The 13,792-nt window shown below is 47.4% G+C and overlaps 1 protein-coding gene across 5 annotated transcripts in view; it reads right to left on the bottom strand.

The window, feature by feature from the left end:
- Window positions 1-13,792, bottom strand: part of OSMR (oncostatin M receptor) — a 72,254-nt gene that overhangs the window by 35,557 nt on the left and 22,905 nt on the right. For 3 of the 5 annotated variants that reach the window (XM_062211694.1, XM_062211693.1, XM_062211695.1), the window contains exons 3-5: window positions 10,790-10,978; window positions 8,430-8,599; window positions 3,096-3,267 (exon numbers count right to left, since the gene is read on the bottom strand). In XM_062211694.1, coding sequence (XP_062067678.1) covers window positions 3,096-3,267; window positions 8,430-8,599; window positions 10,790-10,978 — 531 coding nt within the window. The remainder of the gene's footprint in view (window positions 1-3,095; window positions 3,268-8,429; window positions 8,600-10,789; window positions 10,979-13,792) is intronic. The other 2 variants (XM_062211697.1, XM_062211698.1) reach the window with 1 other exon arrangement.

The following is a 13,792-nucleotide window of genomic DNA, read 5'->3' as shown; positions in this document are numbered from 1 at the left end:
TGGTATGTTACCTTCCTGCGTGGCCACAGCGAGCAATGCTGGGAGTAACACCGCCATTTTTAAGCACATTTTGCACCAAATGTGATGAGCCCATGCACAGAACCCAGATCCAAGCACAAACCAAAGAGGTGTGTGCCGAGGGCAACCTCCGTGCCTCCCAACCCCATAAAATCACGTGGTCAGCTCCAACAGGGGAGCCAGCTGGTGGAACCTCTTGCTGCTGTGCTGTCTCCCTTGTGTTGGAACACAAGCCCCCAGGAAATTTTGTTTGGGTTACACCTGGCCTCTTGTCAATTTCTATTTGCAAGGGAGTCAAACAACCCATCAGAGCAGGGGCTGCCCACCCACGAATCCCAGCCACGCAGAGCCCCGTGCCATGTCGTGTGCGCACATTGTTACCTTCTCTTCTACGGTGCAGAGAGACTGACCCTAAGATCGCTCAGCTAGGAAGCGGCAATGCCACATTCAACTAGTCCTGGCTGTCACAGCTCCCAAGCCACCTGTGTCTCAGAATCTATTCTTCCCACTTTCTCCAAAGCACTGGCCACTCAAAAGCCACGTCCTTGGGCTTCAGTCCCCCTGTGTGGCATATTGGTGCGTGGAAATCCTCAGGGGTCTTTGCGCAAACGCCCCATCCCCCCGGGCCACCTCGCTCCCAGCACCGTCTCCCAGCACCACCTCCTAGAAGCAGCTGCCTGTGTGTGCAGGTCAGGAATCTCCACCTCCCCTCACTCCTGCGCCCGCTGGTCTGGCCAGTGCCCACCCGGTCACTACAATCGTCATCACCAAGCTCTCCCACACGATATAGCCTGGGTGTGGGTTTATTTATTTTCTCAGGCTCCAGATGATTGTACAACTATGGCTGAGAACCAGTCCTTTGAGGGGTAGGAACATTCACATTTTCCATTTATTTATTTATTTAAGATTTATTTATTTGCAAGTCAGAGTTCACAGAGAGAAGAGAGACAGAGAGAGACAGAAAGAGAAAGAGAGAGTCTTCCATGCGCTGGTTCACTCCCTAATTGGCCGCAGCGGCCGGAGCTGCGCCAATCAGTAGCCAGGAGCCAGGAGCTTCTTCCGGGTCTCCCAAGCGGGTGCAAGGGCCCAAGGACTTGGGCCGTCTTCTACTGCTTTCCCAGGCCATAGCAGAGAGCTGGATCAGAAGTGGAGCAGCCAGGTCTCGAACCGGAGCCCATATGAGATGCCAACACTTTAGGCCAGGGCATTCAAATGCTGCGCCACAGCGCCAGCCCCATTTTCCATTTATTCTTAAGCAAGCTTTCAATCACTTGAGAAGCAGAGAGAGAGGAAGCAGACAGATGGACAGAGTCCCCATCCTCTGGTTCACTCTCCCAGATGCCTGCAATGGCTAGGCTGGGCCAAGCCACAACCAGGAGCCCAGACATCAAACCAGGTCTTCTCACACAACTGGCAGTGACCCAACTACTTGAGCCGTCACCACTGCCTCCCAGCTGTGTGTGGGCAGGAAACTAACTGGAATCAGGATCCAGAGCTGGGACTCAAACCAGGTACTCTGACGCCAGACGTGGGAACTGAAACTGTGTCTTGAGCACTGGGCCAAATGACTACTCCTTTCTGTTAGTTTTGGGGCTATAGTATGAGAGAACTCAAGGTCATTATCAAAACTCTACATAGTGTGTTTCTTTCTTTCTCTCGCACTAGCTCTTTCATCCCCATGTTCCCCTCTTTCAGCAGGAAGACGCCAAGTTAAGAGGATGGACTTTGGAGTCCAGCTGCTCAGGTTGGAGCCCCAGCTCCACTCCCTATGGCTTGATGACCTCACATGGGTTCTTGAGCCTCTCCGTGCTCAATCTGCTGATCTGTGAAGTGGACGTAAGAACAATGCGTATTTCACAGGCTTGATAAGAGGACTAAGTGAATATGTATAGTGCTGAAACAGCAGACTGGATTTAATGCTTTATTGTTATTCGTCTAAGGGCTAAGCTACATATGGGTTCATATGTTGCCAGTCTGTGTAAACAAATTTACATAAATGCTTAGCAAAGCAAGGACTCTGCTGATAGAATTTCAAGTCATCTGGCAGAGTATATAGTGAGAGGGACACATGCCATTGTGTGGAACTGGCCTGTAGCTTAAATGGCGCATGAGAAAATGGCAAAAGCCACTCTAATATTAAATACAACAAAATTAAATGGTCCAAATTGAGAGCGATTACAAGCATTTTTGTCTATAATCTTGTTACTCAAATGAAGAGCCGCTTTCATTTCTGCCATAGTGGCTCCCATTTCTCTAGATTATGCCCAAGGCCAACTGCAACCCGCCATCTGTTTTTGCAAATAAAGTTTTATTGAAACACAGCAAACTCTCACTTACTTGCCTATGGTCTATGGCTTTTCTCTAAAGGCCCTGTCAAGTAGCCACAACAAACATAGTCTGGCCTTTTACAGAAAAAAAAGGTTATCCAACCTCCACTCCAAATGGATAAACACAATTTGCATCCTACTTTGTTTACTTACCAATCTCTAATTAGTACTTTACACCTGGAAAATGAATGCAAAATTGTCTGAACTGCACAATTACCTCAGTGATAAAGTCCAGTTGTGGAGTACCGGTCTCCAGTGACAAGTCTCCTACTCGTGCTTTATAGTTCCAATCATGGGGCAAGGAGAATAATTTTGGCATCAACCAGAATTTCTCAAAGGCAGCCTCCACTATTGGACTACTGATCCCTGATAAACATTAAATATGAAACCTGGGAGGGCCAGCGCTGTGGCAGAGCTGGTAAAGCTGCCTCCTGCAGTGCCGGCATCGCATGTGGGCACTGGCTCGAGTCCTGGCTGCTCCACTTCCGATCTAGCTCTCTGCTCTGGCCTGGGAAAGCTGTAGAGGATGGTCTAAGTCCTTGGGCCCCTGAACCCACATGGGAGACCTGGAGGAAGCTCCTGGCTCCAGGCTTTGGATCAACCCAGGTCCAGCCGCTGTGGCCATTTGGAGAGTGAAACAGCGGATAAGAGACCTCTCTCGGCCTCTGCCTCCGTAACTCTGCCTTTCAAATGAATAAGTAAATCAAAAATGTGAAACCTGTTCACTCTTTTCACCACCTAACTTCTTACCAACAACTTTCTCCCAGGGAGTCCAGCTGCTCCAGAAACCCGGCTTGGGGAACTTGGCGTCAACCACCCCACTCTTCATTCTCACAAAGTGCGGCCCGCATTCCAAAGGCAGCTCAGACTCCCAGCTCCGATGAAGGACTTGGCCCTGCGTCACAGTGGTGCGGTAGTTTTCCTAAGAATAACGAAGGATTTGGACACGTTTAGACTTCCTGTCCTGGGAAAGGGTCCAACTTGATGTATCCAAGGCACAAATCTAAGACCTCATTGTAACTCCACTCCTAACCCTTCAGTTCCCTTTGCAAGTGGGGAAAAAAATCGAGCAAAAGGAGTTTATGATGTTGATCACAGTTGACTTGCTATGAAAACTACTGAATTAATGGAATCATGGTTTTTAAAAAAACTAAGCAACATGCACAGGCATTTTTAAATACTCATCAGATCAGTTTAGCCAAATCTCACTAGATAGGGAAGCCCTTCATAGCACTGTAGGAATCCCATTATCTCCAGAAGTCGGCTCTGTGTGTCTCCTTTGGCTTTCTGTCTTGACAGAGGATGGCCACAGGGACCACGCTCTCTCCCAGGAGCTCCGTCTGTCGGCATCTTTAGCCCTCAGCTGTGTCAACCCTAAGGATATCTTACAGGGCTCCCTGGGAAGCCTTCCTGCGCAGAACGACAATGGTTGTTGGGCACAGCTTTTGTCTTAATCTTTCAAACACACTGGCATTTCTGTCCTCCGACTCGACAGCTTGATGGCCCCTTCCCAGCTTATTCTCTCATCCAGGACCCTCTACCAGGTGGCTCCGACCAACCTCTCCCACATAGAGATTCGCTACCTGGACAGAGTGGTCTGCCCACGACCCTGGGCCGTGCCTGTGACCCTGCTCAGTGTCAGAGTCAGGCAGTGACCTATTTTAGCACCTCCTCCTCTCTGCTTTGGGAGCCCCGAATCCCACATCAAACCCCATCTCCTTCCTGAAGGGTCTCTTGCTCCTTCCTCGGAGTCCTGCCCATCTGTACTCTGTGCTGCTGTCTCACAGCCCTGAGACACCAGGGACTGTACTTCCTTTTTCTCGGGGTCCCACATGGCTCCAGGCACTCCTTCCCTCAGGGTGCCCCGCCCCCAACACCTGCCTTCTGCCCCTAGAGCTGGGAAATGAAGACAACAAATAGCCCGGGCTTCCTGGAGGAAACCCAGTTGCAGTCTGGGTCCGTGTTAGCTAACGAGATGGGATGACCACATGGGGTCTGTGTTAGCTAACGAGATGGGGTGACCACATGGCCCACAGCACCTGGAGCTCCCAACTGGGAGGCTATACCCCACTGCGTCCTTTCTGGGTCGCTAACCTCGGTGTCCACTTAGAGCCCGATACAGCCCTGGAAAAAGCACATTCAGGTAGCATTTACTTGGGAACCTCCTGTATCGTTACGCGCATAACTTTGCTTTTATTTATTTGAAAGGCAGGGATACACAGGGAGGGGAAGAGATAGAGGCAGAGAGATCTAGAGATCGTCCATCTGCTGGTTCACTCCCCAAGTGGCTACAACAGCCAGGTCTGGGCCAGGCAGAGGCCAGGATCCAGGAACTCCATCTGGTTCTCCCACACTGAGTGGCAGGGGCCCAGGTACATGGGCCACTTTCCGATGCCCTTCCAGGTGAACTAGCAGGAAGCTATATCAGAAACAGAGCATCCAGGACTCAATCCGGTACTCAGATATGGGAGGCCAATGTTCCAAGCTCTGGTTTAACTCACTATACCATGCTAGACCCTAACTATGATTTTTAGAATATTTACATTTTATCTTAGCTTATTGCATTGCCATCTGCCTAGATCACAAAGTATGTATTTTATCTGTAAGCACTGAAGTCCTGATCTATGAAGCTTTTACTACTTTAACATAAGCAATCTTGAGACCTTTGGCTTAAATATTTTTAATAGAGGTATCTGCTTTTAAATTGAAAAACTACAAGATAGGATTGCTAATGTTTTCACCATATTGAAATGTTGAATATCTGAGAAGAGAGAAACATTACCTTGATTGAACTTTAATAATGGATATGGGCATGAAGACATCACATACTACCCCATGAATGTATACAACTGCTATGTTGTATGTTAAAAATTTTGCATAATTGCTAAGCTTAATTCAATTGCTGTAGTCAATTCTGCCTTGTAAAACTACCAAAATGTTACTATCAAAATTACATTGTGACACTTGTACAGGTTTTTAATACAGTTAAAAAAAAATTGGTACCAAATGCTCTTAGCAGTTCCAAGGCTTAATAAACATTCCGACTAGTCACTTCTTACTACGCTTTGACATGGGAAAAAGGATGCTAAGAGCACCTCAACTTCCAAATTCAGGCAATTTCCAGTGCCCACATCTTCTGAATGCACACATTCTTAATTCAGTTTTTTAAGCAGCAAAGAAAAAAAAAAGGAGCCATATTAGGGATGGCGACCCCCCCCCCCACACACATGACCCCAAAAAGCCATAGCTTAGATTTCACCTGAAATTCAGCCACTCCTCTCCCCTCTGGCCAGCTGACCCCACTGCCGACAGCCCACACCTGCCCCTCTCCTGATACTCCCAACACCTTCCCCTGTGCCACTCCTCAGGCTTCCCAATGCTTCAACTCAGATCTCCTCCCCCCAACCCCATTTTGCTCTCAGGACAAAAAGCAAAGCCCCAGCCTGCCTGCCCCACAAGCTCAGTGCACACGCTCTGCTAACCCTGTCCACTCTCCCCGGGTTATCCTCTTCCATTCTCCACCTCGATGCACCTTCAATCCCATTCATATTTTGGCTCAAAAAGCCCTTCACCCAAACTGTGGGAGGTCAGGCCCAACCCCAATCCATGGCCCGTCTCTGGCCCACACTGAGACTACCCTGTTTGTGTGTTTATCTCCTCACTCTGACCAGCACGCTAAGCACAGACAGCATCACGCCTTGCTTGGTGCCTGACCAGGCCACAGTCCCGGACTATGTGCCGAGTAATGAGCCCCCTCATTGCATTTCTCCTGGCCCCAATTTGTGCGGATTTTGTCAAACCTCAGCGTGTGCTCTGTGGTCTTTGCAGCCTTGCTAGCAAACCAGAGAAAGCATGCTTTGAGCAGTCATCACATCAGGTCAGCAGATTGACTTGTAATGTGCTCAACTGTCTTTGGGCCGTTTGCATTCACCAACGTTTAATTTGGAGCATGCAGGGACACAGGCGTCAGACCAAGGTCATGGACTGTCATGAGGTGCAAGCTACCCACAACGTCACTCCCACTCCAAGTCTCCTTCCACTCGGTCTTCCCCTGCCGTTGACAAAACCATACAGCAGGCGGCTGGGAGGGAAGGGTAGATGCTGGCTGATGGCCTGGGGAGGTTGCATGCGGGCGCCCTTCCCATCTCGGCACAGGGTGAAGAAGATTCCCGGCAGGGCCCTGCCTGTCACCGGGCAGAGCCCTGCAGACCTCTCCGCGTGTGGTTGGCTCCTCTGCTTGGTCAGGCTCGGCCGGATGTTTTGAGGACAAAACTAGACAAGGCCAAGTCTGCTCTCAAGGTTCTCAGACCCCAGGAGCCTACAGGATTAAGTTCTACAAGCTGCTTTACTGTCAAACAGGACTTGAACAGATAAGGCCAACTGCTTTCTAGAAAAACACAGAATAGCATCCCTTTGGTCTGTGTCTCCTTGCCGTTTTCTCTAAGCCAATGACAGATCTGAATTGGCTTTTGGAGAAATAGAGTGGGATCTGCCCAGCCGATGGTTCATGCTGTTTTGGGTAATGGTTCTAAGTGGCCATTTTCTACAAGTCCTTCGGCCCACCCCTCAAATTTCTTTTCTTGGACAGTTCTTAACCTCAGCGTGACTCTTGCTCAGTATTTCCCGGGGTCTTAATTGCCAAACAGCATATCCATCAAAAACAACAATCAGGGGTGAGTGGCCTTGAGCCTAGTGGTTAAGACACCCATATCCTGTATTACGGGACCTCGGTTTGATTGCTGGCTCCAGCTTCCTGCTAATGTAGACTCTGAGAAGCAGCAATCTTGACAACTAGCTGTGTCTGCCACTCACATGGGAGACCTGGATTGAGTCTGACTCACGACTTCTGACCCAGGTCCTGCCCCAAATGTCGCAGGCATCGGGAATGAATCAGATGGGAGCTCTCTGTGTCTGTCTCTTTCTCTATCTCTTGTTTCTCTGCCTCCCAAATAAATTCTACAGACATAGACAGACCAACTGATTTAATATGGGGTAGAGCTGTGGAAAGATGGTGGGAATTTAAGTTTCTTATTGCTCCAAATCTGCACACATCAGCCAACAAGTCTCACTGTGAGATCTGCACCCTTTCAGGGGTAGAACAAAGGACCCGGTATGAACCCTAAATGAAGAATCAGCATTTTATTTAACTGAGGCCACTTGCTCAGATCTCAGATTCAATGATGAATTTAGAAAGTAACAGGAAGATTTCAAACCCAGGGACCTCTGGACAGAATTCCTGTACCCAGGGCCTCCAGTCGACCTCAAGCAGAGGTCCCAGGTACTGCCCCGTGCTTCCCTGACCTGCATGCAAATTCTTGGTTCCCTCAATGAGGAAACATTGCTCCGACCTTGAACATGCCATGAGCATGACGGGCATCTTGTGTGTGCAGGACACGAAGCTTCCCCTGACCAGAAGTGACACTGGAAATAAACCACTAATATGTCCCAATGCACCAGCTGGGGATGCACCAGGCAAAATACACACCATTAGTTGAACCAAGAGGAGTGAAAATCTACCCTAAATAATTCAAAGTAAAAATGAGTAAAATTATGGATTTTCTTGATTTGACTTTAGAAAATCTACATTTGGGGCAACCAAGGACACAACGACAGGGCTCCCCAACACTGAAGAACTTCGTGGATAGAACAGAAAGTCTGAGTTTTTACTCCTTGCATTTCAGCACACCATAGCAGGCAGGAAGCTTCAACAGCAAGAATGTTGCCCCCTTATGACATCTTCCTTAGGAAAACCGTAGGTGAGCAGACCAGGCGGGGAATGAGGAGCCAGATGGTTTCTCCTCTTGGATGTCTGGAATCTCGTATTCACGAGGATATACTCTACAGTCCTCTTGGGGGAAGAGCGGAGCTGAGGAAACAATCTATCTCCTTAATACATCCCACCCTTCCTACCAAGCAAACATATCTTCTTACTTCCTCTTGGATTCTCTTAGCTAAAAACACAGAAATGCAATTGTTTCAAGCTGCTAAGATATTTTCATGAGAATTTTTAGAAGTCATAAAAGAGCAGCATCATGGCATCAGGAAAGGATTTTTAAAGTAGTGAGCCGCGAATAAAATACTTACCTCCCAGATGACCTTGGATCTTTCAAATCTACTGATCTGTACCTGAAACACCATCCTGAATTCCTGATGAGGAAGGTTGGGGACGGTCCATTGGAGATGCAAGCTCTGATGTTCAGAACTGATCGAAACGTTCAGCAATTCAGGAGTCAAGAGTAAACGTTCATCCAAGACTGAAAGACCAAAATAAGGTGTGAAATAACATTTACTAGGAGAATGATGAAGAGTCAGGCAATTAATTGTTCAATATCATCATTGCTTCACTTTGGAAAACAGCGCTCATGTATTGCCCCCATAAAGACGCCTAGAAAAGCTGGAAGGCAATTTAGAATCACTTAACAGAGGGAGAAATTAAGATCTAGATGAATGAAATGACTTGCTCAAGAATACACAATAAGTCAATTAATTGATAGGCAAAAGTTTTTTTTTTTTTTTTTTTTTTTTATTTGAAAGACAGAGTTACAGAGAGAGGCAGAGAGAGGTCTTCCATCTGCTGGTTTACTCCTCAGATGGCCGCAACAGCCGGAGCTGCAATGATCTGAAGCCAGGAGCCAGGAGCTTCTTCCAGGTCTCCCACGTGGGCGCAGGGGCCCAAGGACTTGGGCCATCTTCTACTGCTTTCCCAGGCCATAGCAGAGAGCTGGATCGGAAGAGGAGCAGCCAGGACTAGAACTGGCGCCCACATGGGATGCCGGCACTTCGGGCCAGGGCGTTAACCTGCTGCGCCACAGTGCCAGCCCCAAAAGTGTTGTTTTAATATTTATTTATTTAAAGTCAGAGTTAGAGGCAGAGAGGGATAAAGGGAGAAAAGGAGAGAGAGATCTTCCATCCATTGGTTTGCTCCCTAGATGGCCCCAACAGTAAAGGCTGAGTCAGGTTGAGGCCAGGAGCCAGGAGCTTCATCCAAGTCTCCCAAATGGGTGGCATCTTCCGTTTCTTTCCCCAGGCCATTAGTAGGGAGCTAGATCCAAAGTGAAGCAGCAAGGACACGAACCAGCACCCACGTGGGATGCTGGCATTGCAAGGCGCAGCTTTCCCTCTATGCCACAGCGCCAGCCCCAACAAAAGGATTCTTTCTTGGACATTCTAACTGGTTTTGAAGTTTACAGTAAGACTGAATAAACAAAGGACTATTTGCTGCACTTAATATTTTCAGAAATCAAAAATTAAAGTTTCCTTTTTGGAAGTCAACATTTTATCCTCAAAGACTGCATAACCATCTAGATATGATCATTTGTCTAACTCGTTGTACGAAACCTTAAACACCTATAGTATGAACTAACTCAACCCTGAGACCAGCAACTTCCTGGGCACTTAGTGTGAACTAACACCTGTGACAAGGTTCTAGTGCAAAGTAGGAACCTAGTTCGAGAGACACGATGGACTCATATGAAATCACAGAGATTCTAAGTATAGAGTAGTTAGTTTTATGGTGGAGTCTGTAAAGAAGTCCAGGCATTTAAACGTGAACAGATCTGCTGTGATTACGGATCGAGGGTGATTGGCCTGTGGTTCTTAGGCCGACTGCCTTCAAAGCACCCAAGGTATGGCTGCCCCTTGTCTGTGCACGGAGGTGGGGAGGATGACAGCAACAAAGCCCACTGTCATCCCATAGCCGTGGTCTAACAGCGGCTTCTAAGCAGCCATTTCCCTCGGGAATTTGCTCCAGCGATCTGAACTCTTCTAACACTAAGCTTAAGACGACAGTGTATCCCCTTTTTCAACCAAAACAGAAGCAATTGCCAGTGCTGAAAAAATTCCCCTCCCCCAAGCTGCCAGGATACAGGCACTGTGTTTTTTTTTTTTTTTTTTTTTGGACAGGCAGAGTGGACAGTGAGAGAGAGAGACAGAGAGAAAGGTCTTCCTTGGCCGTTGGTTCACCCTCCAATGGCCACCGCGGCTGGCGTGCTGCGGCTGGCGCACCGCGCTGATCCGATGGCAGGAGCCAGGTGCTTCTCCTGGTCTCCCATGGGGTGCAGGGCCCAAGCACTTGGGCCATCCTCCACTGCACTCCCGGGCCACAGCAGAGAGCTGGCCTGGAAGAGGGGCAACCGGGACAGGATCAGTGCCCCAACCGGGACTAGAACCCGGTGTGCCGGCGCCGCAAGGTGGAGGATTAGCCTAGTGAGCCGCGGCACCGGCCTAGGCACTGTGTTCTCATAGGGAGGCCAAACAAGACCATTTACAGGACTAGTGCTAGTGCTAGGTGCTTTACCATGGTGTCTCGCTGATAATGTCAACTGTAAGACAGAAATTTGCGATGTGTAAGAGAACTGCAGGTCAGTGAGGCTGAACAGCTTAGGCAGAGCCATACGGGATTAGAGATCTTAACGACACCAACACCTGCGCTCCCTGTTCCCCACCTGCGAGGACAGGAGCATCTCGGGGAATGGAACTCTGAGAAGCAACAGTGTCCTGCCAAGCTTGGGGGACACAGAATGGAGCTCGGGACGGAGCCAGATGAGCCGAGGATACAACACAGCTGTGAAGTTCGAGTCTTCGGTCCACTTGGTAGAAGGTTTCAGATCCAAGTAAGTCATCACCCTGAGAACCTGGCAGAAAACCTCAGCAAAGTCATTTGATGGAAGTGAGATTAATAACAATTCCCATAAAATGAAAGTCATTAGCCCTCAATGGGTCCCTTCCCAGAAAGCTACCCATGCCGCACGATGCTCTCTAAGGGCAGGGCTGGGGAGGACTACGGTGCTAAGATCTCAGTGTGGACTCCAGAATCTTGGATTGGACCAAGGGTCCTTAGATGTGACATCAAAAACATGAGCAACAAAGGAAAAGTAGGCACTGAACTTCATTAAAATAAAAAATGTGCAAACAATGTTATCAAGAAAGTAAAAATACTATATAGAATGGGAGAAAATATTTGCAATTCAGGTATCTGCTAAAGTTCTAGTATCCCAATTATATAAAGAACTCTTACAAATCAGCAACAATTAAAAAAACAAAGGTCTCAATTTATTTTTTTAAAGATTTTTATTTATTTATTTGACAGGTAGGGTTACAGACAGTAAAAGAGAGACAGAGAGAAAGGTTTTCCTTCTGTTGGTTCACCCACCAAATGGCCACCCTGGCCGGCACTGCGCCAATCTGAAGCCAGGAGCCAGGTGCTTCCTCCTGGTCTCCCACGCAGGTGCAGGGACCCAAGCACTTGGGCCATCCTCCACTGCCTTCCCGGGCCACAGCAGAGAGCTGGACTGGAAGAGGAGCAACCGGGACTAGAACCCGGTACCCACATGGGATGCTGGCGCCACAGGCAGAGGATTAACCAAGTGAGCCATGGTGCTGGCCCCCAGAGGTCTCAATTTAAAAATGGGTCAAAAACTTGAATGGAAAATTGTCTAAAGAACATACACAAATGGCCAATAGAGACATAAGAAGATGTTCAGTATCATTAGCCATTAAGAAAACGTAAATCAAATGGGGCCAGCATTGTGGCACAGTGTGTTAAGCTACCACCTGTGACACTAGCATCCCACATGGGTGCTGGTTCAAGTCCTGGCTGCTCCACTTCTGTTCCAAGTTCCTGCTGATGTGCCTGGGAAAGCAGCAGATGTCCCAAGTGCTTGAGCCCCTGCACACATGGGGGAGACACAGATGGTGTCCAGTTCTGGCCTGGCCCAGTCCTAGCCATTGAGGCCATTTGGGATGCCAGCCAGCAAATGGAAGCTCGCTCGCTCGCTCTCTCTCTCTCTCTCTCACACACACACAGAGCCTTTCAAATAAACCTTTAAGAAAAATAAAACCACAATGAGATACCATCTCATACACATGAAGACAGCTGTAATAATTTTTAAAAAGGAAATAGCAAGTGTTGGAGAGTACAATGTAGAGCAATTAAAACCCTCTACACTGCTGGTAGGAATGTAAAATGGTGCAGTACTATGGAAAACATTTAGGGTAGTTCTTCAAGAAGTTAAAATCGAATTACCATGTGATGCAGGGATTCCATTCCTCGCTACATATACAAATAACAGAAACAGGCACTCAAACAAACACCTGTCCACGATGGTCTATACCAGCACTATTCACAATAGCTAAAAGGCAGAAACCATTCAAATGTCCAACAACAGATGAACAGACTGGAACATGCACATAGAGGAATACGCACATCACAAGACATGGAACACCGATGCACGCGACAAGCCTCAGAAACACGCTAAGGGAAAGAAGCCAGATACAAAGGGTCCATATGGCACGATCATAGCCCGGGGAGGTATCCAGAGCAGCTGACTCCACAGGAACAGAGAAGGCAGACTGCTGGTGTACAGGGCTGGGAGATGACAGCGTGAGTAACTGCTTACGGGAGCTTCCTTTAGGGGAAGTAGAAGCATCTTGGAACTGAACAGAGATGGGAGTAGCACAACAAGGGAATGTGCGAAGTGTCACGGGTTTGCCCACAGAAACCACAAATTATTTACGTTATGTGAACATCACATCCATGAAAACTTTTTAGACAAACATGACCATGATAAAAGCGCCCAAATACAGAAACTGAGGCCTCACAATCACCAAATTCACATATTTTTTCCTGAAAATTTCCATAGGCTTTTAAAAAATATATTGTGCACCCCATTTTATATTCTTAAGAACTTATGCTCTGTCTTAAACCTATAAAGGGAAGCAAAACTAAAATATTCATAGTCATTATTTCTGAGTGGAGAGTTGAGCGATTTTAATTTTCTCCTTTATATTTTTCTGTATTTTGTAAGTGCTCTTCAGAAACATGTATCCATGTTTAGGATCACAGTATGTTCTATTTGGAAAGGAAATATCCCTTTAAGAGACCTAGGCCACTCTACTGTAATGATACTTTACAATGTCACCATCCTTCCACAGCTTTTCCTTAGCCCTTGTCCACAGTGCTGGTCACAGCCTGCCGGAATAGTTTTTCTGGTTTGTCTTGTGTAGACTGTGAGCTGAACTAGGTGTGACTAAGTCTTAGCTCGGAGAAACCAAGCCTATTAACACACCGGTCATGGTATAGACCTTCAGGGACTGGCTGCTCCATCAATGAGTTCTAGTTACCAGCATCAATTTACTTTAGAAGATCTAGAAAGCTACCATATGTTGCTTTCAAGAAACAGGAAGTCTCCATACTAATATATGCTATCAACAATTACTGAATCACTCAAATACTTGAGTAACATCAGTCAGAAATAATTGGGTCAAAGGTTCTCTAGGACTTCCTTGGGAAACAGTGATCAATGCCAATGTCAAGTCAGAGAAATCAGAGAGCATAAAGATTACTTAATCCAATTCCATTCACTTTCAGGTGAGAGAGTTGTTTTTGTTTTTTTAAAAAAAGGAAGTGATTTTGCCAAGGTCACACACCCACACGGGAAGCCCGGGCT

The sequence above is a fragment of the Lepus europaeus genome, chromosome 15 (assembly GCF_033115175.1).
Source record: "Lepus europaeus isolate LE1 chromosome 15, mLepTim1.pri, whole genome shotgun sequence".
NCBI classification, from domain to species: Eukaryota; Metazoa; Chordata; class Mammalia; order Lagomorpha; family Leporidae; genus Lepus; species Lepus europaeus.
This window is presented reverse-complemented; position numbering and strand designations above follow the sequence as displayed.